Source organism: Solanum stenotomum, chromosome 1 (assembly GCF_019186545.1).
Source record: "Solanum stenotomum isolate F172 chromosome 1, ASM1918654v1, whole genome shotgun sequence".
Classification (NCBI taxonomy): Eukaryota; Viridiplantae; Streptophyta; class Magnoliopsida; order Solanales; family Solanaceae; genus Solanum; species Solanum stenotomum.
The window spans coordinates 49327887-49353660 of NC_064282.1; the positions used below are offsets into that span (position 1 = coordinate 49327887).

Genomic DNA, 25774 nt, shown 5'->3' on the forward strand with positions numbered 1-25774 from the left:
AAAAAACTAGAGCAAAAGCAAAGAGAAGAAAAGTGAGTTTTTCTTTTGAGAATTAAGTCTAGAATTAAAAGGTTTTGTTCGGGATTCCAAGTTTGTGGATCTTAAAGTTAGCCTTGCTAAACTTTGGAAATTTGTAGATTTTTACGTTATTGTTCATTGTTTAGTCAAAAACAATTTGAAGGTGCGTTCTTGCCTTAGCCTATTTATATTATTTTATTTTGAATTGTTTTCATGTAAACTATATGTTTAATCCTTTTTGTAGAATCATGAAAAAAAAAACATGTATCCCATGAATTTCACAATTTTTTCTTGAACAATGTTCCATGTTTTTGTTTTTAGCTTCATGTTATTTTTTTCGTAATTTAAGAAGACATAAGTCTATTTTGTTTGTGATAATTAGATATTAATTTCATATATTTAATCGCATGCTCATTACTTAAATTGATTATTAATCGATGTGATTAGAAGATAATAGTTTAATATAATTGATTAGTGATTCAGAAAAGTTTTTGTGGAATATGTTTTAGTCTTTTTAATATATTAAAAATAATTTGTCTTTATAATAAGAGTAAGATAATTATCGCTTTAATTCGAATTATTAAGGTATATAATTAAGAGGTATGACTATTATTTAGGGTTATATGGTAAAAAAATAAAATAAAAATGACGAAGATTGATTAGCAAAGAAGTAAAGGAAAAGAAAAAAAAAGAGAAACAGAATGTCCAAAAAGAATTAAAATATAAAAATAAAGAATAAAGTAGAAAGAAACAAAAAAAAACGTAAAAAGAATATATATGAAGAGACAGAATGAAAAAAATATATATAAAAAAAATGTATAAAGGAAAAAAAAAGGTAAGGAAAAGACGTGCAAAGAAAAAAAAAAAAAAAAAGGAAAAATCTTCCTAAAAATAGTCCTAATCTATTTAGAATTTCTTGCTAAAACTAATTCCAAATCACATAAAATTTTATTTCTATTCAAAATCTAACTAAAAAATACAATCCTAAAATACTTAAACAAAAAAAATATCAATCCTACACAAATTCTAATTCCTAGCAATTATATACCTACATATTTTCTATCCACAAAAAAAAAAAAATACAAATACATGAAAAAAGGAGAAGAAAAGAAATTACAGGACATTTCAAGATTTGTAAATATCCATCTCTTAACTTTATTTTATTATTATGTTTAAATAAAATTATGTGATATACATATTTTTAATTAATGAACATATATTAATAAAATAAAGTAGTCTTAAATAGGTTTAAAATAAATCAAAGAATGAGGGTAAATAGAATGTTTATTAAGCTAATAATATAATATTCAAAAATTAATTTAAGTCATATATATAGTCAATAAAGCGACCGTGCTAGAGTCACGAGACTCGAGGGGTGCCTAACACCTTTCCCTTGGTCAACAGAATTCCTTACTCAAATTTCTAGTTCACAGACCAATAAAAATAAAGAGTCAAATTTCCTTTTGATTAGGGGTTTAAATAATAAGGTGACTTGGAACACCAAAACTCAATTTCAAGTGGCGACTCTGAATAATAAAATAATCTCTTTTCAAAATGTCACTTTAATTGGAGAACACTTTTTCTTTCAAAACATACATTTAGTTTAGAGGGAAAAATAAGGGGCGTGACAGATGGCGACTCCGCTGTGGAATAACCAGAATTCGAGCTTGTAAATATTGACTTGTGTATGGCTTTATTTATTTATTTCTTCATTTATTTTTTGGATATTATATTTGTTGGCTTAATGTGCTAACTGTTTACTTTTTTTTACTATTTTAATATTATTTGAAATGCATTATAATTGTCTTCTCTCGCGCACCCCTTTGAGTCTTCTATAATACAATTATGGGAATTGCGACTGCGCACCCCACTTCTGTCAAGATAGCCAGTGGATCTTCGGTCCATGGTGAAGGATTTTTAGTCACGCGTGTTTAGAATAGGGAGCACTCATGCACAAAGCCGGAAAGCGCTGCTACCAGTACGTTGTTACTCCCTAACTCGAGTTGTCCACTCGTTTTACAGTCAGTCTAGATACCTTTCTCCACACGTTCAACCTTAGTAGAACTGAAACCTTCAGACATGATATCCTTACTAGGTTCCGCTTTATCTGCATCATGTGCATTTAACTTAGCAAGACTCGGCATGAGGGGCCGGGTCTGTCTAGGACATGTACCTTTTCTTGAGACCATCATGTACATTTTTGTGCTACTTGTTGCATCATGTGGAAGACTACAACAAATGTTGACCGGCTTTAAATAATTCACTAAAAGAAAAAATGTCTATTTTTACCCGCTTTCAGCAAATAATTCAAGATAAACAAAGTGAAAATAATATATATATATATATATATATATATATATATATAACCCTCAATTGTATTCTCGCTTTTATCAAAACATCAAGTTTTTACAAAAAAATAATAATAATAATAATAATGCATATACAAAAAAAAAATTATTATATATATATGTATGTCTTCAAATTTGTTTCNAAAACATCAAGTTTTTACAAAAAAATAATAATAATAATAATGCATATACAAAAAAAAAATTATTATATATATATATATGTCTTCAAATTTGTTTCAAATAGTGCATGTCCACCTTCTTTTTATTTCTTTTTCTTTCCCTTCTTCATGATTCACTTGTCAAAATTATCTCTTTATCTGGTCATTCTCTTCGAAAACAACCTAGGCTTTCCTTAAGGAAGGTCAACAAAAGTCGTTTTCGAAAGAATGACCACTTTAGGCATTCTGAGTCATTTTTCATATTTTTTTTTTATTTTTTTAACTACTCCGACAAATGATTTCGAATGATAAAAAATTTCATAAGTTAAATTTGGTTTTAAATCGCGAGTTTCTTTTCCTAACCAGGTAATCATGAGATCTATTAGATGTGATAAAAGACCAAGGGGTGAAGCAGTCGAAATGGTCAATGATCCCCCAAAGTTCATGATCACGGATAAAACCCCACCACTACTCATAGCTTGGTGGAACGATATGCATGAGTTTAAGCGAACTGAGATATTCAAAAATCTTGATTTCCTCACAGATATCATGAGATTTAGTCCTGACAGAGATTTGATCGAGGCTTTGATCCCGTTTTGGGATTCTACAAGCAATGTGTTTCGCTTTAGCGATTTTGAGTTGACGCCTACATTGGAGAAGTTGGGTGGTTTCACAGGGTTAGGCAAGGATCTTCGAAGCAAAACACTCATAGCCCCAAGAAGCGTCAACGGAAATAAATTTTTAGAACAAATGCACATCATCCATCCTCATAAGTAGTGTTTCGATAATGGATTGGTTTTCTTGGATTTTTCTATACTTAAGATATGAAAAGAAAGAAGGATTTTCAGACTACGGGAAGCAACTTAAAAATGGACACCTCCCTACCTGGGAAAAGCATAGACAAGAAGCATTTATGGTGACCTTTTTGGGAACCATGGTTTTTACAAGGAGAGATAAAAAAATAAGTATTCGTCTGTCAGGAATAGTCGTTGTTATGAAGAAGAAAAAGAAATTCACTATCTTGCCAATAATGTTGGCGGACATTTATCGTGCTTTGACTAAATGTAGGGAATAGGAAGACTTTTTTTAAAGGTTGTAGCATTCTATTGCAAATGTGATTTTTGGAGCACTTGTATCGCCATCGATTTGCAACAGATTTCAAATCTAAATGGAAAAATTATATTTTGAGCCACCCAGACAGGATGAAGGAAATAGTAGACAAATTGCCAAAAGGTGTCAAAGCGTGGAGACATTATCTTCTTAAATTAACTGCATCTGATATTACATGAAACTATGATTGGCTCCCTGCGAGTGAGGTAATTGTTATGTCTTCCTATCGTCCATTCTTTGTTCTGACAGGCCTTCGAGGATTCTAACCATACATACCCCTTCGAGTGCTACGCCAACTAGGACAAAGACAAATCTTACCTACGGCCGAGGATACATAGAGTTTCGTATGGGAGGTGTCGTCTGAAGATCGAGATGGAGAATCAGAAGCTCAAAAGATTTGGGGTGGTAGTCGAACTTTAAGCTCGAAAGTTATGGTAGACGATCGTGTTGAAGGATAAGTAGACCCCTCATACCTCAATTGGCTCTTTGATCAAGCCCCCCTCAAAGTAATGCCCGAAGGATCAGCGCGAGAATCAGAGATCGAGAAGAGGAAATTGAAGTCAGAATTAAGCAAGCTCGGCTCGAGGTGGAAAGAAATTACAGGTCTACTCTGGATATCCTCAATAATGATCTAAAGAATGCTAGAGAAGAGTTGGCTCAACGTGATGCAATATTCAAAGAGAGAGTTAGGTTTATTCAGAAAAGGGCTGAAAAGGAACATCAATCCACCATTCGAACCTTACATGAGGATTTGGGCATTGTCACAGGCGCTATGGAGCAACAAGAGGAGGAGTATAAAAAAAAAGACCATCTTAATGCACACACAGGCTAGACTACAAAATCAGTCAAAAGCTTCGATGGGACGAGAAACAGACATAGCAAAGCGTTTCACATCGTATCAAGCAGAAGTCGCGATCGAGAGAAACCAATGGATGGGGGAGCGTGAAGAACTTCATAATCAAATCGAAGAGCTTCAAGCACATAAAGAGGATTTGACCCACACGGTTGGTACAACTCAAGAATGGTTGCAGAATTGTCACGAGAATATGGAGGAGGCCAAAGGACAAGTGCTTCAACTGACAGAGAGCTTGATTGATGTTTATGGTGGTTATCTACATCGGAGTGATGAGAGTCTGGGTCGACATGCGCGTGCACTGGCCCCACATCTGCCAAAAGTTTTATTCAAGGTTTACTCTAGCCTAGGGGGCAATTGATGATCGAGAAATATTGGAGAAAGAATTTTTATTATTATTATTATTTCTTTTATTTTCATTTTTGTCGAAGTTTGTTTCAATTTTTAAGTACTTTGATGTTTTGGTCATTTTTTTTAAGAACATTTTGATTTGAATGATGTCTTCATGTTAAGATAAATAAATGTCGTGTTTTCTTTTTTTCTTTTTTTTTAATAATTCTTCTTCACGAACTACGTAATGATCTGATTCATGTTCAACATGATACGTAGGCAACCTTCAACAGGTTCGATCAAAATGCGTTCAAAATATTCAGATGAGTAAAGTATGGGACTAAAGGACATTAGCAAGTCGTCCAAAGCCGGGATGAAACATAAAAGTCTTCCAAAACTCATTGTAGAAATAAGAATAATTTAGGTGCATAACATACAACGTGTGATTAATATTGCAAAGTGTTGAATCCTAACACATTTGTTTTTATATATAAGAGAGAAAAAGTTTAAAGGTGGTTGGTTTGTGAAGAGAGCTGGCGTCTCATCAATATAACACAAGATCAAAAGGGAAAGAAAAAATGACACGCAAAGACGAAACAAAGTCAGGAAATGACGAAGTCCAAAATCAAATGGTTGCACAAGAGTCAGTATCTGTAGAACAGGTCAAAATGTTGAGACAACAGATGGCGGAAATGTATGAAGCTTGGATGAATGGGAAGGCTCCCCCATCTTCAATTCGGGAATACCTGAATGTGAATATGTCATTCCCCATTCAAGTCTCAACAAGTGACCCAGTTTATCCACCTGGATTTGGACCCTACGTTAACACATCTCATACTGCTGGAACTTCCTCGGTACACCTGTTGAATCCAGCCATGATGAACAATCCACTCTTCATGCCAACTGTGCAAACTAATGCAATTCCTCAACCAACACTAGTACAAAAATCCAATGATGATCTTATACCCAAAGATCAATACGGCCAAGGTCAGGCCCCTAAATTGACTTTCAAAATTCCTGATTCTTACCACCACACTCATCAATACAGTTCCCCCGTCGAGGTTGAAAAAAACATTAAGGACAAGGAACATGAAGAAATTGCAAGAAAAATGAGGAGTTTGGAGCAAAACAGAAGAAATATGCAAGGGCTGGGAGGACACAAAAGTGTCTCGTTCAAGGACTTATGCATGTTTCCAGATGTTCACTTGCCTATAGGGTTCAAAACTCCAAAGTTTGATAAGTATAATGGTCATGGCGACCCAGTGGCTCATTTGAAAAGATTTTGTAATCAGCTAAGGAGAGCCGAAGGAAAAGAAGAACTTCTTATGGCTTACTTTGGAGAAAGTCTAACGGGTGTAGCCTCAGAATGGTTTATCGATCAAGATATTTCTCGATGGCATGTCTGGGATGACATGGCACAAGATTTTGTCCAACAATTCCAATACATAATCAATATCCTTCCGGATCGCAATTCCCTAGCTAATATGAAGAAAAAATCATCTGAAAGTTTTAGGGAATATGCCATAAGATGGAGGGAGAAGGCGGCTAGAGTCAAACCGCCGATGAAAGACTATGAATTGATTGATGTTTTTCTCCGGGCACAAGAACCTGACTACTTTCATTACCTTCTCGTTGCAATGGGAAAGCCTTTCGCCGAAGCAATTAAGATCGGAGAAATGGTAGAGAACGGCATAAAATCGGGTAAAATTGTAAGCCAGACAGCCATTAGAGCTACCACGCAAGCAATACAAAGCGGGTCAGGTAATTTTGTAAATCGAAAAAAGAAGGAGGAAGGGTCCATGAAGACGTCTGGATCGAGAGGTGTTCAAATAAGCATGAACCACCCTTATGTTCAAGTCCAACAAGAACAATCTGATTCTCCTCAATATTATTACCCATCCCAATATGCAGTTCTCAACACTCAAGCATATGTCCGACCTCCTCAGCGCCAACAATGGCGGGCACCTGCTCCATAAGATTCTCGCCCCCAACAACAAAATTTTCAGGCACCCCATAATCCACGCCCCAGGATGGATTATACAAGAGAACAAGGTCGGAAAGAAAATTTTACCCCAATTGGAGAGTCATATACGAGTTTGTTGCGGAAATTAGTACACTTGAGATTGGTTGAACCTGTCAATCCCTATTTTGTCAATCTGAATGCAAGAGGCTTTGATCCAACTGTTATATGTGAGTATCACGCTAACACTCCAGGTTATAGCACAGAGAATTATTGGACTCTAAAAATAGTCATTGAGAAGTTAATCGAGGATAAGGTAATGAGATACGCAATGAGGAGGCGCCAAATGTCACCAATAACCCACTCCCTGCTCACAATAAAGAGCATGTTGTGGGGATGGTAGACATTTATGAAGATTATGAGCAAACATGTAGAACAAAAATGGAAAGCAGGGATTCAAAAGAAGAGTCGAGTATGGTTTTAGAACCTATACGAAAGGCACCGATAATTGTGAATGGTGCACGTTCAAATTTTGGAGACTCGAGAAAACTAGTGTTGTATGTCCCTGGAGTTATAAAAAGAAGAGAAGTATCGTTGAATGGACCAAAATTATACATTCCTGGTAAGCTTCGAACATTTGGTCAAAATTAAGAAAGTGTGAAAGAGCCAATTGTGATACAAATTGCAACACAACTTTCGATGATAAACTCCAAGACCGTTCCATGGAACTACAACAAAGTCGTTGTTACCCACAAGGGAAAGTAGATTATTGAAGAAACAAATGAAACAAGAGGATTAACTCGTTCTGGGAGGTGTTATGCTCCAGAAGAATTAAGAAGAGACAAACACGTCAAAGAAAATTAGTTCCCGGTTAAAAAATCTATCACTGAGGAGGAGGCTGAAGAGTTCCTGAAAAAGATGAAAGCTCAAGATTATTTTGTTATTAATTAGTTGAGGAAAACACCCGCTCAGATATCCTTGTTGTCATTACTCATACATTCTAAAGAGCATCGTGAAGTTTTGACCAGAATATTGAATGAGGCACATATCTCAGAAAGTATCACGGTGGGTCACTTGGAAAAGATGGCCAACCGAATATTTGAGGTAAATAGAATCACTTTCACTGATGATGAATTGCCTTTGGAAGGATCTGGGCATAATAAGGCACTACATTTAACTGTGAAATATGAAGAACACTATGTGAAGAGGGTCATGGTCGATGGAGGATCGGGTGTAGACATATGCCCTCTTTCTACTCTACAAAGGTTGAAAATCAACACTGATAGAATTCATACTAACAATGTCTGTGTTCGTGAATTTGATGGCGCAAAATGGGACACTCTTGGTAAAATATACTTAACTGTTACAATTGGACCAGTGGAGTTCGGAATCACTTTCCAAGTAATAGACATGGACACTTCTTACAATCTACTTTTGGGTAGGCCATGGATCCACCTGGCTAGAGCTGTGCCGTCTACTCTGCACCAAGTGGTCAAGTTTGAGCATGCTAAGCTGGAAATCATTGTCCATGGTGAAGATGATCTCTCAATCACCCGAGATCCTTCAATACCATGCATTGGGGCCAAAAGAGGTTGTGAATCCCTCAACTATCAGGCTTTAGAGATTATAACAATCAATCAGCTTTTAGAAGGAAAGCCTATACCACAACTTCATCTATCATCTGCTTCAGTCATGGTGGTGTCCCAGATGGTGCAGAATGGCTATGAACCTGGAAAGGGACTAGGGTTGTCTTTGCAAGGAATTGTGGATCCCATCAATCCAATGGGTAATCAAGAGACATTCGGTTTGGATTTCAATCCAACTAGATTTGATAGAAAATGAGCAAAAGATCGTAAAAGAAATGTTTGGAATTTGTTGAAGCCAATCCCTCATATTGCTCAATCTTTCGTTAAATTTTGAGGTGAATCGAGTCCAGACTTCCCTCTCCAGAATGATGTGGATGAAATGTGTCAAGCTATCAAGGAAATGTTTTATGATGTAAACATGACTCAGATGGGTGAAGGCACTAGTCATATGGATGTGCAGTTCGTCGGCCAGAATGTTCAGCTCAACAACTGGGAAGTCACTCCTCTCCCTACAAGGAAGGAGTCTTGGTAGTGTATTTTGCTGCTTTTAATTTATTTATTTGGATTATTCTCAGGGTTGTAATTCAAACCTTCTAGTTGTCTTACTTTGGTGTTAACCCTTCTATCATTTCTCATTTAACGCAATGAAGTTCTAGTTTCACAATCATATTCAATCATCTTCTCTGTTCTTATTCTTTCTAATATATGTCCTCTTATTTTTCATTTCAGTTACGTTAATGTCGACTTTAATAATATGACATGCATGCGGAGTTTACATTTAGATCCTAAAAAGTTATCTGATCTCGAAACAATGAATCCAAAGTTTGACGAATATGATGAAGATGAAGCTTACGAAGAAATAAAAAAAGGATTGGATCAATTTGAAAATAAGCCTAAACCTAATCTAAGTGAAACTGAGGCAGTTAATTTAGGAACTCCTGAAGAAGTGAGAGAAATAAAGATAAGTATTCATGTTGATCAGAACATTCGAGATGACATAATTCAAGTTTTATTTGAATACAAAGATGTCTTTGCTTGGTCCTACGATGACATGCCGGGTTTAAGTGTTGATTTAGTAGTTCACAAACTTCCAATACATCTTGATTTTCCACCTGTCCAGCAAAAGCAGAGAAAGTTTAAGACAGACATGAGCGATAAAATTAAAGAGGAAATCATGAAGCAACTGACTGCAAATGTGATCAGAGTTGTCCAATACACTACCTGGTTGGCTAATGTTGTGCCAGTGCCAAAGAAAGATGGAAAGATGGAAAGATCAGAGTTTGTGTTGATTACAGAGATTTAAACAAAGCAAGTCCAAAGGACAATTTTCCATTACCCAACATTCACATCCAGGTTGATAATTGTGCCAAACACGAGATTCAATCTTTTGTGGACTGTTACGCCGGATATCACCAAATTCTCATGGATGAAGAAAATGCAGAAAAAACTGTTTTCACCACCCCATGGGGTACATATTGTTATAGAGTCATGTCATTCGGTCTGAAGAATGCGGGAGCAACCTACATAAGAACTATGACTACCATATTCCATGACATGATGCATAAAGAAGTTGAGTTATATGTTGATGATGTCATCACTAAATCTAGAACGCAAGTGGACCATGTGCGTGATCTAAGAAAATTCTTCAAAAGATTGAGAAAGTACAACCTCAAGCTTAATCCAGCTAAATGTGCATTTGGAGTGCCATCTGGCAAACTTTTGGGTTTTATAGTTAGTCGAAGAGGCATTGAATTGGACCCCTCTAAAATAAAGTCCATTCGAGAATTGCCACCTCCAAAAACCAAAACTGAAGTCATGAGTTTTCTGGGAAGGTTAAACTATATCAACAGGTTCATTGCTCAACTCACCGCCACATGTGAGCCGATATTCAAGTTGTTGAAAAAGGATGTTGCTATCAAATGGACAAGTGAGTGTCAGGAGGCTTTTGACAAAATTAAGGAATAATTAGCAAACCCTCCGGTATTGGTCCCACCAGAACCTGGTAAGCCGTTATTCTTATATCTTTTAGTGATGGATAATTCATTTGGTTGCGTTTTAGGACAACATGACATTACGGGAAAAAAGGAACAAGCCATTTATTATTTGAGCAAAAAGTTCACAAGCTATGAGGCAAAGCACACTCTGTTAGAAAAGACTTGTTGCACTTTGACTTGGGTTGCCCAAAAATTGAAACACTATATTTTGTCCTACACAACCTATCTTATATCTTGAATGGATCATTTGAAATATATTTTTCAAAAATCCATGCCAACAGGTAGGTTGGCAAAATGGCAGATTTTGCTTATGGAATTTGATATTATTTATGTCACTCGCACCGCCATGAAAGCACAAGCGTTGGTCGATCATTTGGCAGAGAATCCGGTCGATGAGGAATACGAGCCCCTAAGGACATACTTCCCTGATGAAGAAATCAACTCTATTGAGGAAGAAATTCCTGATGATGGTCACGTGTTGAAATTATATTTTGATGGGGCTGTCAACAAAAATGGAGTAGGAATTGGGGCAGTTCTTATCTCACCAAACGAATGTCATTATCCTGCCACAGCACGACTTCGATTCTTTTCTACCAACAACACAACAAAATACGAAGCTTGCATTATGGGTTTGAATATGGCAATAAATCAGGATGTGCACGAGTTAGTGGTTTTGGGGGATTTCGATTTGCTCATTCAACAAGCTCGAGGCGAATGGGAGACTCGAGACATTAAACTCATGTCGTACAAACAATGTTTAGAAAACCTCATCAAAAGGTTCAAGTCCATTGAATTGAGTTACATTCCCAGGTTTCATAATGAGTTAGCTGATGTTTTGGCCACCCTAGCCTCGATGTTTCCATACCCGGGTAATACCTATATTGACCCATTGGAAATCCAAGTTAGGGATCAACATGGTTATTGCAATACAATTGAAGTAGAGCCAGACGGTGAGCCCTGGTATCACGACATTAAACGGTTTCTAAAAGCTAAAGAATATCCAATACATGCTGATAGAGATAAAAAAAAAGAACTATTAGGCGACTCGCCAATGGGTTCTTCTTGAGTGGGGATATCTTATATAAAAGGACTCCAGATTTGAATCTATTGTGATGTGTGAATATTCAAGAAGCAGAAACAATTATGAATGAGGTGCATTCAGGAGTTTGTGGCCCTCACATGAATGGTTATGTTCTAGCAAAAAAGATTATCCGGGCAAGGTACTATTGGTTGACCATGGAGCGAGATTGCTTCCGATTTGTACGCAAGTGCCATCAGTGCCAAATTCATAGCGACTTGATTCACTCACCCCCTTTAGATTTGCACCTTATGTCTTCTCTGTGGCCTTTTGTGGCTTGGGGAATGGACGTTATTGGGCCGATTGGGCCGAAAGCATCTAATGGGCATCGGTTCATTTTAGTTGCCATCGACTACTTTACCAATTGGGTGGAAGTTGTCACATTCAAATCAGTCACCAAGAAAGCAGTGGTGGACTTTGTTCATTCAAACATCATAAGTCGTTTCGGCATACCAAAAATCATTATTACAGACAATGCAGCGAATCTCAACAGTCACCTGATGAAGGAAGTTTTTGAGAAATTTAAAATTGTTCATCGTCATTCAACCCCTTATCGACCCAAAGCAAATGGGGCTGTTGAAGCGGCAAATAAAAACATCAAGAAGATTCTTAGGAAAATGGTGCAAGGATCTAGACAGTGGCATGAAAAACTACCATTTGCTCTCTTGGGATACCGCACGACTATTCGTACGTCAGTTGGTGCAACTCCTTACTTGTTGGTTTACGGAACTGAGGTTGTCATACCCGTAGAAGTTGAAATCCCTTCTCTTCGAATCATTGTCGAAGCAGAAATTGAAGACATGGAATAGGTTAAATCAAGGTTAGAACAATTAGCACTGATAAATGAAAAATGGTTGACATCAATTTGCTTTGGTCAATTATATCAGCAGAGGATGGCTCGAGCTTATAACAAGAAGGTACGCCCAAGAAATTTTGAAGTCGGTCAACTTGTTGTGAAACACATCCTTCCCCATCAAGACGAGGCAAAAGGAAAGTTTACCCCAAATTGGCAAGGCCCTTATGTTATTAAACAAGTTCTATCAAAAGGATCTTTGCAACTGGAAGATATGGAAGAAAAGGCGATCGACACAATTGTTAACGCAGATTCAATCAAAAGATACTACGTTTAACACTTTTTTATGACACTCTCATGATTGACATTCTCAAGATGAGAGGATAAAAATGTATCCTCGTTTGTTTCAAACACCACTTGTATGGTGCAAAAAANGGTTAAATCAAGGTTAGAACAATTAGCACTGATAAACGAAAAATGGTTGACATCAATTTGCTTTGGTCAATTATATCAGCAGAGGATGGCTCGAGCTTATAACAAGAAGGTACGCCCAAGAAATTTTGAAGTCGGTCAACTTGTTGTGAAACACATCCTTCCCCATCAAGACGAGGCCAAAGGAAAGTTTACCCCAAATTGGCAAGGCCCTTATGTTATTAAACAAGTGCTATCAAAAGGATCTTTGCAATTGGAAGATATGGAAGAAAAGGCGATCGACACAATTGTTAACGCAGATTCGATCAAAAGATACTACGTTTAACACTTTTTTATGACACTCTCATGATTGACATTCTCAAGATGAGAGGATAAAAATGTATCCTCGTTTGTTTCAAACACCACTTGTATGGTGCAAAAAAAAAAGTTTCACTGAACTACGTTCGACCTGATTCCTAAGAGGATACGTAGGCAGCCCTTCATTGGGGTTCGGTCTAATCATTGAATAAAACAATAATCATGTTCTACAATTCTCCAAGGGCCAAGACATGACATTGTGACCTACGTTGTGTTACAACAAAAAAAAATAAAAATATGAGAGAGTCTTATGAGTGAAAACCCTCACGGGCACCATAAGACGATTGTAAGTTGATCAGAGAAAGAGATAAGAATGCCTTATTGGTGGAAAACCATGAAGGGCACCATTGATCAAATGATGACATTCCGTCTTGGCATGAGCACACAATCAAGATAGAAGTCAGACTATAGATTGAAAGGTACAACATTGTTTCATGAGATTCGGACAACTTAGAAGGATCAAACGTTCAGTCCAAATGCATGTCATGATTCATTAAAGTGGTCACGTACTTTCAGATAAGATTCTTTTCATTCCTTTTAAACATTTACTTATTTCCTCCTTCTAAAGACATAATTTTTCTTTCATAACCCTTTCATTTGTGTCATTTGTACTTGTGTTCGGTAGTCTTTGAGTCTCATTCAGCATAAACTCGCGACAAGTGAAAAAATCAAATTAAAGTAGCGAAATTGACTACGGTATTTCCAGTTGAATGTTGGGGGCATGCACAACATTGACTAGGGCTTTGAACCAATCAAAAAATATATATATCAAAAATCGATACCGTGTGAAAATCGGTAAAGTAAGAAAGTTGCTTTGGAAAGGATGAACCCCACAACGTGCACAAAATGGAAGTGGGTCAAAATGTTCAAGGGAAAATAAGGACTGTCTCTAAAGCATCTTCAAGCTATTCACGCAATCGTCAATATGATGATTCTTTCAACCAAGACAGATTCAAAGTCAAACTCCACAAGATATTCAAATTCACAAACCAACCACCATTTAGAAAAACTAACAAAATATTTTTTGTTTCAAAACAGGTACAAAGAAAAATTGTGCAAGTAATTCGCGAGAGTCAAACGCCACGACGGTAAGTTCTTAAATCCATGTCTCTCCTACAATATGCACCACAATAATAATAATAACAATAAAAAGGATTATTTTTCTTAATAAAATCTGGGGCATTTTTATTTTTATTTTTATTTTTATTTTGTTTGTTTCTTTTATGTTTGGAAAATGTACAAAAATAAATGATCTTAAATATAATAATAATAATAATAATATAAGTAAAAAAAATACATATATATATAATCTCTATTTTATTTTTTCATGTCTTCACAGGGCACAATAACACCTGGTTGCATATAGGGCACAATAACCCCTATTTTATTTTTTCATGTCTTCATAGGGTACAATAACCCCTGGTTGCATATAGGGCACAATTAACCCTATTTTATTTTTTTTCATGTCTTCACAGGGTACAATAATCCCTGATTGCATATAGGGCACAATAACCCCTATTTTATTTTTGATGTCATCACAGGGCACAATAACCCCTGGTTGCATGTAGGGCACAATAACCCCTATTTTATTTTTGATGTCTTCACAGGGCACAATAACCCCTGGTGGCATATAGGGCACAACAACCCCTATTTTATTTTTTATGTCTTCACAGGGCACAACAACCCCTGGTTGCATTTGGGGCACAATAACCCCTATTTTATTTTTCATGTCTTCACAGGGTACAATAACCACTGGTTGCATATAGGGCACAATATCCCTATTTTTGTTTTCATGTCTTCACAGGGTACAATAACCCCTGGTTGCATATAGGGCACAATAACCCTATTTTATTTTTCATGTCTTCACAGGGCACAATAACCCCTGGTTGCATTTGGGGCACAATAACTCCTATTTTATTTTTCATGTCTTCACAGGGCACAATAACCCTGGTTGCATTTGGGGCAAAATAACCCCTATTTTATTTTTCATGTCTTCACCAGGCACAATAACCCTTGATTGCATATAGGGCACAATAACCCTTATTTTATTTTATTTTCCATGTCTTCACGGGGCACCATAATCCCTATTTATTTTCATGTCTTCACATGACACAATAACCCCTGGTTGCATTTTGGGATATAAAAATAAAAATGTATTTATGCTTAGTATAGACTTTTATAACTTTCATCAATAACTCACAAAATTTTTCTAGTGCACACTGGGACAGAAAATTTTGTTTTGTTTTGTTTGTTTTGTTTTATGGCGTGCAGGTTTCTACGTAGTATACAAATTGGAAGTTCAAGAATAAAGACCTCGTTTTGATTAGAGAAACAATGAATGTTAGATGTCAATGACATTTAGAGTCGCTTTCAACCCATGTAATGGCTCAACATATCCTGAATCATCTTCTCAAGAAAACAAGTATTCAAGAATATCATGCGGAAGAGCGTCAACAGCTCAAGTCAAATCATAAGTTTTAGATCTTAAATTCAAATATCAAGTTCAAAGTTCGGAATCGGTGTACCTACCTAAAGAGGGTGAAGCGATAACCGAAGATTCAAAACGAAGACTCAGGACTAGTGCAGTAGATATGGTCTTGTATCTTTCCTTTCTCTTCTATTGTATTTTTTCCTTTTAATGTAATAGCTGGAGCTACGAATCGGAACCTCGACAGAACCTCACTCGACTACCTAACTTATTCTCCCGTCCCTTCCTATATATGAACTACACCTAATCATTAACTCAGGGTAGGTAGTTTGTCCAAAGGTAGGGCGCAATCAAACCTATCTTCTTTTACTTATTTTCACATTTTTGGATAAATGTCTCAGTCAAAAATTTAGCCACATTGTTCACGTCTTTGCATGAAAACTCTTCATGTTTCCAAGCAAAGAGGGGCATACTGTGAACACCTAATTTTTTACCAAAATATCAAGATTTTACACCAATTTTAATACTTAAATATTATTATTTCAGTAGGGTTATATTTAAAATAAATGAAAAAATAAATCTGAAAATTACAACAAAATTATAAGCTCACTTTATGTTTAAAGTTTAATAAAGAAGGCTTGTGAATTTAATGTATTTGTTTTAATCCTTTAACTTTTAACTAGTTCTAAAAAAAAATCGTATATCTTATGAAAAAGTAGAAAAAAGGAAAAGAAAAAGATAAAAAGAAGAGTACTAACAATAGTAAATTACCTTACCTTTATCCTAATTACCCCCAACTTCCTTAACTTATTTCCTAAAAATCCTCCTCCCATTAAGTTTATCTTATTTTATTCTATTTATTTATTTATTTTTCCTCTTGCACGATCTTTTCTCATTTGTTTTTTACATGTTTCTTTTTTTTATTATTTTTTTTCTTTCTTTTCTCTTCGTTCTTTTTTTATTATTATTATTATTTATTATTAATTGTTTGTTAATATTTTATTACTATTTTTTATTTTATTCCCTTATCTCAACCCTAAAATTCTCAACTAGATTTCAAACTAAACTCCCCACTCTTTCACGTACCTTTAAGTTAGCACCAGACTCACACCTAAAAAATTATATAAACACGCTCAGTAGAGAGATTATACACAGACACACATACACAGAGAGAGAAAAAAAACTAGAGCAAAAGCAAAGAGAAGAAAAGTGAGTTTTTCTTTTGAGAATTAAGTCTAGAATTAAAAGGTTTTGTTCGGGATTCCAAGTTTGTGGATCTTAAAGTTAGCCTTGCTAAACTTTGGAAATTTGTAGATTTTTACGTTATTGTTCATTGTTTAGTCAAAAACAATTTGAAGGTGCGTTCTTGCCTTAGCCTATTTATATTATTTTATTTTGAATTGTTTTCATGTAAACTATATGTTTAATCCTTTTTGTAGATTCATGAAAAAAAAACATGTATCCCATGAATTTCTCAATTTTTTCTTGAACAATGTTCCATGTTTTTGTTTTTAGCTTCATGTTATTTTTTCCATAATTTAAGAAGACATAAGTGTGTTTTGTTTATGATAATTTGATATTAATTTCATATATTTAATCACATGCTCATTACTTAAATTGATTATTAATCGATGTGATTAGAAGATAATAGTTTAATTTAATTGATTAGTGATTCAGAAAAGTTTTTGTGGAATATGTTTAGTCTTTTTAATATATTAAAAATAATTTGTCTTTATAATAAGAGTAAGATGATTATCGCTTTAATTCGAATTGTTAAGGTATATATTTAATAGGTATGACTATTATTTAGGGTTATATGGTAAAAAAATAAAATAAAAATGAGGAAGATTGATTAGCAAAGCAGTAAAGGAAAAGAAAAAGAAAAAAAAAGAAGAAGAAGAGAAACAGAATGTCCAAAAAGAATTAAAATATAAAAATAAAGAGTAAAGTAGAAAGAAACAAAAAAAAACGTAAAAAAAAAATACATGAAGAGACAGAATGAAAAAAAATTTAATAAAAATATAAAAAAAAATTAAGGAAAAGACGTGCAAAGAAAAAAAAGAAATTAAAAATAAAAAGGAAAAATCTTCCTAAAACTAGTCCTAATCTATTTAGAATTTCTTGCTAAAACTAATTTCAAATCACATAAAATTTTATTTCTATTCTAAATCTAACTAAAAAATACAATCCTAGAATACTCAAACAAAAAAAAATATCAATCCTACACAAATTCTAATTCCTAGCAATTAGATACCTACATATTTTCTATCCACAATAAAAAAAAAATACAAATACATGAAAAAATGAGAAGAAAAGAAATTACAGGACATTTCAAGATTTGTAAATATCTATCTCTTAACTTTATTTTATTATTATGTTTAAATAAAATTATGTGATATACATATTTTTAATTAATGAACATATATTAATAAAATAAAGTAGTCTTAAATAGGTTTAAAATAAATCAAAGAATGAGGGTAAATAGCATTTTTATTAAGTTAATAATATAATATTCAAAAATTAATTTAAGTCATATATATAGTCAATAAAGCGACGGTGCTAGAACCACAGGACTCGAGGGGTGCCTAACACCTTCCCCTTGGTCAACAGAATTCCTTACTCGAATTTCTAGTTCGCAGATCAATAAAAATAAAGAGTCAAATTTCCTTTTGATTAGGGGTTTAAATAATAAGGTGACTTGGAACACCAAAACTCAATTCCAAGTGGTGACTCTGAATAATAAAATAATCTCTTTTCAAAATGTCACTTTAATTGGAGAAACTCTTTTTATTTCAAAACATACATTTAGTTTAGAGGGAAAAATAAGAGGCGTGACAAGTAGTAATTACCAAAGAGTACATTTAAATGCTATATTATACCCTCTTAAATAAATATGTTGGGTGACTTTTCCTTTTTAATCACACTGTTAGCTATAAGGGCCATTTTGGACTAAATTATTAAAAACATGAGCATTTTTAGAATAAAACTATTAACTAGGGACATTTTTGTTTAATTTCACATAGTTCACCCTTTTTCTATTTTTTAAATAAAATTAATTATGAAAAATTAATATTTTAAAAAAAATTGTGCCTTTATAAATGATATTAAATTAGATATTTAAGATACATGAAAAAAGTTTTACTTAAAGGTTGAGGAGGTTAAATGTTGTTTAATGTCGTTTTCCGGACGAACAAAGATGCCCAAAGCGTGAAGTTGGTATACTATAATTCCGTTGTACAAGAACAAGAATGGCATTTAGAATTGCAATAACTTTAGGTTATCAAGCTGCTAAGTCACACTATAAAAGTCTTGGAAAGGGTGATGGAGGTGAGGGTGAGCTAGCCCGCGACAATTTCAAAAATTAGTTCAAATTTATGTCAAGATGCTCGACTGGAGAAGTCATTCATCTTGTGAGGAGACTGATAGATCAGTATAGGAAGAGGAAGAAAGACTTATATATGGTGTTCATCAACCTAGAAAAGTCTTTACGACAAATTTCTTAGGGAGGATCTATGGAACCTAAAAGTATACATGTGACCAAAACCTGTAGGTGCTAAAAATAGATCAATAATACTTAAAGTCATATCCTCATATGAAAGTGATTTATGAAACAAATCTTTTCATATTAAATCTTTCCATAAATTTATTGTTTTATTATACATTATAGACAAAATATGAAAGGAAACACAGAAAATTGCAGTAAATATGGTTGTGTAGTAAGTAGGAAATAAAGTCTATAATAAAGTAACTGCATATTTTGTCTAGACTATTTCATTATCTTAGTTTGTTCTGCTTCTCTTTACTCTGTCACATGTAGGGATGGCAATGGGCGGTGGCGTGGGGTTGGGTGTGGTTGGTTGAGCTTAATCCGCAAAAATTTTAATCTATCCTGCTCCACCCCGCATAACTGCATAAATTTTGAGTATTTTCCTTTTCTAGTTAAGTTTGATACTAAAAATAAAACTTTAAAAGAAATTTAATTTTTTTTAGTATTTTCCTTTTCATTAAGTTGTATTAATTTAATAGATAATATCTTAAAATTTTATTTTTCAAAAGTCAATTGGGAAGCATGTAAGAAATTGTATTAGTTTTGATTAAACTATTTTTATTTATTATTTTGAATATTTTAGTAACTTTAAAGAAACTATCTTAAAAGATAATACTCTATCACTCTTATAACATATATAAAATTAAAATTACGCTTGAACCCTCAAAAACCTCAAAGACCTGCAACCTTTCCCGGCCCGCATTAGTTTTTTTTAAAAACCGCCTCAATACGCCCTGCATCCTTCCCTGCCCCGCACAACCTTAAACCTGCTCCACCCTGCATAGCCTTAAACCCGCCCCGCTCCATTGCCATCCCTACTAACATGGAATAGTAGAGCTGGAGCGATAAGCAAAACAAATGTTAAGCCAACATAAATCAATGTTTTCTTGACAGCAGAACTGTTGTTGAACAAGCAGTTGTGCATATGTGTAAGTTTTTTGATGTGGCAATATACCTTGTTCTACAATGGTTGTGTTGTGAAGGAAAATGTAACTTAGCTTATATCTGGCTAGATTCAATGCTCATCTTACTGGAAATCTACAAGGAAACAAATAAATTAATTGTCTAGACAATCTCGACTACCTAATAAAAATGATAAAATATCCATTCAAATTATCCAGAATAGACCCCTCACTAAGAAACTTTAAAAAATAAGCATGCAACTCCATCAACAGATGATTCTACTATGAACCAAACAAACTCACAAAAAAGGAAGTACTCTACTAATAATGATATGAACCTAATACTTCTGAAAGAATCTAATAAGCCCAAGTGAGTATCAAGTTGTTGAATTGAAAATTCATATCTTCCAGATATAAAAAAGAATATAACATGAATGATAAATGAAAGGCCTAAAACAGTAAAATACCCAACAAGAATACATAAAATAAGTTTGTCATGTAACAACTCTCTGAAGTGGAATATGAGGTTGCTTTTAGTTACAACAATCATTTTTTTAAAAGTTATCTAGTTTTAAGATGAATTATATTTTAAATATTTGTTAGATTGTTTTAATTGTTGAGATTATTTAGCCTTTTTTGAATTTTTGTTAGGCAGATTTTCTACCTTATGTTATCAAGTTGGTTATTTAAAGCCCTATTATGCTTAACAAAAATATTGAGAAATATTTCAATCATTCTTTTTGCTACCCCATTTTTAAAAATCTTCAACAGTGGTATCAAGAGTTTAATTGGTCTTACGGGATATGTGAGATCTTCCTAAGAACTATCATACTACTTTTAACCCACAAGTGCTATTTTTCAATCCTTTTAATTAGTCAGGGCTACTATTTTCAACCCGTATTTTTTTAACGCACAGGATTTTCTAAATCAATTTTTAACAAAAATAATGGCAAGCATCAATCTCTCTTTGAATGCACCAAAAATTTTCACTACTGAAAATTATCAGATTCGGTCAATGAAAATAAACTCATAACTTGAAGACTATATGATCAGTGGGAAGTTGTAATGGAAGATATACCCTTGCAACCTCTCCCTACAAATCCTACTCTTGCTCAAATTAAATCTCATTCAGAAGAAAAAACAAACAAATTCAAAGCAAAAACTATAATTCAAAATTCAGTTACGGATTCAATTTTTTCTAAAATCATTAATGCTTGTGAGACAGCAAAAGAAGCTTGGGAAAAATTTTAAAAAAAATATCAAGTGATCGAGTAGGACAAATGCAAATTTTAAATTTGAAAATAGATTTTGAATCTCTTAGAATTCTAGAGGGTCAAACTATTGTTAAGTATTCTGACAAGATTTCTTTGATTATTAATAAAATCAGGTTGTTTGGCGAGGATTTCAAAGATGGCAACATAGTACAAAAAAAATTGTGGCAATTTTAGAGAGATCTGAATCTAAAATTTTAACTCTCACAGAGTCTAAAGATCTTTCTACTATTCCAGTTGAAGAACTAATCAAGCACAAGAGAAAAGAAGAGCCTTTATGCAAGATAATATTAATGAGAGTGACTTTTATGCACTAAACAGAATAGAAAAAGGTAATTATCCTCTTTGCAAATACTACAAAAGAAAAATACACTTGGAAAATTTTTGTTGATGAATACCTGATGCAATATGTGGAAATTACAAACAAGCTGCTCATGTTACAAAAGTGTGCAAGCTTAAGAACAATCTTCAAGCACAAGTTGTAGAAGCAGAAATCAAGGAGGAGAAACTGTTTTAAACTGCAGTATCTAAAGCAAAGGAGGAGTGTTGAGTTTGCTTTTAGTTACTGCAGTTATTTTTTAACATAATAAGTTACCTAGTTTTAGGATGAATTTAATTTTTAAATATTTGTTAGATTGTTTTAATTGTTGAGATTATTTAGCCTTTTTAAAATTTTTGTTATACAGATTTTCTGTATTATGTTGTTAAGTTAGCTATATAAAGCTTTATTATATATGCTTAATAAATATATTGAGAGATATTCAATCACTTGCACCATTTTTAAAAAACACCAATAAATATAAATAATTATATCGGAAAGAGTCAAGCATCACCGCTATTTCTATTTCGGGCTAAAATAATATAAGAAATTGCATATTGTTAAATACTAACCCCATAGTTGAAACTAAGGCATTTAAACACATGAATTTCAGAAGTAAAATAAGAGCTCTTTAAAGTATAAAATTGTGGCAATCTCCTGCCATCCAGGTTGTCATGCCAAGATAAGTATCTCATTTAATCTTGCTTAGCTGATTTTACTAGAAAAATATCATAATCAACTCAAAGGTGGCCTCACAATCATCTGTAATGACCCGGTCGGTCATTTTTTAAAGTTTCATGAATTCACCACATTGCCCTCATGTGATCGACCCCCAGTCTTTTATGATTGAGTTGGAAAAGTTGGTTTTGAACTTTGAGTTAAAAGTTGAGAATTTGGTAAGTTTTGAGTTTGGAAGGCTTATATTGTTAAAAAAGTAATTTTTGGAGTCTTTTGGAGATTTGAGTGTTCGAATGAAATTCCATCAATTTCATCAGTCGCGGAATGTAGAATATGAGCTGTGAGAGTTGTCGGTTTTAGTTTCCAAGTCTTTTTGAGGATTTGAGGTCCTAAAGTTAAGAATTTGTGGAATTTTAGCCTTTGGGTTGATTTTGGTCAGCATTCAAGATTCGGATGCTTGGATCAGAATTCCAAGAGTTCCGTTGGATTTGGGGGATGATTTTAGGCCTAGGTGAGTTCTTGCTTGATTTTTGAGAGGTTCCGAGCTTGTTTTAGCCTTTTTAGGCATGAGTTAGTTTCTTGTGGTTTTCACGAATGTCGGGTCAAGAAGACCTCAAATTCGTATTTTGATGATTCCATTGAGTCCAGAACATCGAGTATAACTGACTTGCATATGTGGTTTGTGTGTACGGAGTTTCGCACGAATCTTGAGGGTCCTTTCGATGATTTGAGAGTTGGTTGAGTTGTTGGTGTCTGCAGGCCTCGGTTTTACAAAGGTTAGTCGCTTAAGAGACCTTCGTAGAAGCAAGAGCTTCTTCACTTAAGCGAGTTTTGCTTTTGCGACATCTGAGAGGGTTTTTAGCCTCTCATTTCGAGGTTTAAGTTGTATTGCTACATTTTTTAGCTTGGAGAACCCTTGGTGGCGATTTTTGAAAGGATTTCTTGTGCTAAATCATTTGGGTAAGTGTCACACCCCAAGCCTACACCCTGGACGTAACTGGAACCCGAGAACCATTATTGGTCCTCAAGCGAACCCTTGGTCTGGCTCAATACTCAGCGGAAGACTTACTCAACAATATATGACCTCAGTTTGCAAAGATTAACTCAAATGTCTTAAGATAAATAACTTAGAATAGTTAAAGTATTCAACTAGCCATAAAAAGGCAACTCAAGTCTCAAACATTAAAAATGGAAATGAAAAAGAGTCATCAAAACACTACTGTCTAAGAAAACTCTAATAACTATGATAGACGCAAGGACAAGACCCATGACATCTTAATAAGACTAAAATAAAAGTGGAATCATCCGGAAGCAAGGAGGCTCATAAAAGCTAACTAGAACTGCAAGTGGTATCAACGGAGCGCCTGTTGATGACCCTGTATACCTGTATCTGCATCATAAAAAGATGCAGGCCAAATGACGTTAGTACATTGAATGTACGAGCATGTAAGGGGAATTTTAAAGCATAGACATAAGCTTGAACTGATAAAAAGGAAGGACATACTCACCTCATCTCATCTCAACTCAACTCAAGAATACTCAACTCAATTCAATATAAAAGCAACAATAAAGACATAGTATAAATAAAGATTTTAAAAGAGTAGATAATAACTCAATGTATATAAAAATATAAAAATAAACTCTTTACTCTTATTTGGGAGATTCTCTAACCGACAACCATCACTATGAGATACGTGATGATACAACGTCTCACCCACACTGTCAGAACTATCTTATACATTGCCGGAGTATAAGACATCCTCAACTAAGTGGATAGACTAACCTATGCTTAAAAGCAATAAGGAATCATCTAAAAGTATGATAGTTTACCTATGTTGGCATACATGGTTTATGAGGATCTTGAGTTGTCTGAACTCATACTCATATCGGTGCTCAATACTACTCTCAATAATATATAACTCATGCTCATATGTTTAAACACATTCCTCATCCTCAAACTTGAGATTATTACTCAAAAGATTCTCTTAAAAGAGATAATGCTCAAAAACTCCTCATGAACTCATTTGGAAATCAAGGTTTCCTCTCGTTTTAAATGTAAAACATTTACACTTGGGAATGCTTAGTTCCCTTATATTCGTTTAGAAAACATGAACTCAACTCTCCTCATCTTCTTACTCAAGTACTCAAGTCTTAAAACAAGTTTTAAAAGATTGTAAAAGACTTCTAAAAACGACTCAAAGGACTCCCTCGAACTTTACTCTTTACTATGTCTTGAATTTGAAATGTAAATTCAAGAATTAAAATTAGGATATATAGGATTTCTCAATGATTAGATGTAATTTGGATAGTTATAATCAGGAAGAGAGCGGAAATATATTTTAAAAGAACTCAGACGGGATGAACGACGGAAAAGGTACAGAGGCAGGCGACCCTGGCGCATTCTTGGCGCGGGGCGCCAGCCGTAAACTTCATAAACCCATTTTTGGCGCGCCAGCCCCCTTGGTGCATTTGTGGCGCGTCGCCCCAAGCCCTGCCTAGAAAACCCGACAAATTTTTCCTCTTCGATTCTTTGTCCTAATTTACCTAGAATCGATTGATTTCTTCCAAACTATCACGCCCCAGATTCAAGGGGCGTAACTGGCTCCTAATGCCAAAACTCAGGCTCGAGCCGACCCTGCTGAACCATTTGCTACTAGAGCATAGCAGCCACACGCAATAAAGAAAACAAACAAGTATATCTCGGCTTAAAATTAAGCCCGCGGCCGGCAAGGCCCCTGTAAACAGATCCATAAAAGAAACAGTTGCTCCCAAGAGTTCATATAAAGAAATAGCCAACTAGCACAAAAGTCCTGATTGAGCTGTCGAGGCCACCATGATCTCTATTTACCAAAACTGGAAGTAGGTATATATCAAGATAATACATCAAACAACTAACAAGCTTCAGTAAGCCAACAAACTAGGCCAGCATGGCCATAACGTAGCTATAGACTCCACACACTAGTCTGAAAGCCTCTAAGAGTAGTAAAGATTGGCGGGACAGGCCCCAGCCTACCCATAAAGGTATATACAACAAAAGCTAACAAACCTCCCAACTCTGGCAGCTCCAGAGGAAAGGGGCTAGCCAATCGGATATAATTCAATCCTGCTACTAAGGAGGTCTACTAGGTCGTTTGTCGGGACCTGCAGGTATGAATGCAGTACCCCCAGGCAATGGGGCATCAGTACGAAATAATATACCGAGTATTTAAGGCAATAGACTATAAGTAGGTATCCTAATATACTGGAGTAATCCGATAAATAAATCAAGGATAAGATAAGTGTACTGACCTGCTCCTAAATCTTAACATATCAAAAATAATTTTAAAAAATAACCTAATCAAGCCCCCATAATCTCGGCAGGTACAAACAACACACAAGACCACCTACTTAGGCCCCCATATGCCCAGAAAATGCCAATCACTCTATATACTCCTATTGGTAGTCCCTTAGCCCCGTAGGCAGTCACATAGACCTCTTAGGTAATAATATTTCCCCGTAGCTAGCACATAACTTTTTTAGGCATCAATATAACTTATAGACAACTCATAGCCCTCTTAGGCAACAACATGGCCCTGTAGGCAACACATAGCCTTCTTAGGCGTCAATATAGCC

General features: G+C 34.7%; 1 protein-coding gene and 1 pseudogene across 1 annotated transcript; both read left to right on the plus strand.

The window, feature by feature from the left end:
* The first annotated feature begins 5395 nt into the window (after nucleotides 1-5395).
* Nucleotides 5396-6793, plus strand: LOC125853833 (uncharacterized). The gene has a single exon (XM_049533586.1). It carries the CDS (start codon nucleotides 5396-5398, stop codon nucleotides 6791-6793), a length of 1398 nt encoding a protein of 465 aa, XP_049389543.1.
* Nucleotides 6794-10982: 4189 nt separating this feature from the next.
* On the plus strand, nucleotides 10983-12244 carry LOC125853842 (uncharacterized; annotated as a pseudogene).
* The last annotated feature ends 13530 nt before the right edge of the window (nucleotides 12245-25774 follow it).

Bases quoted from the DNA above. Each gene is read 5' to 3' on its own strand.
- LOC125853833 (XM_049533586.1), top strand. From the start codon at position 5,396: ATGACACGCAAAGACGAAACAAAGTCAGGAAATGACGAAGTCCAAAAT.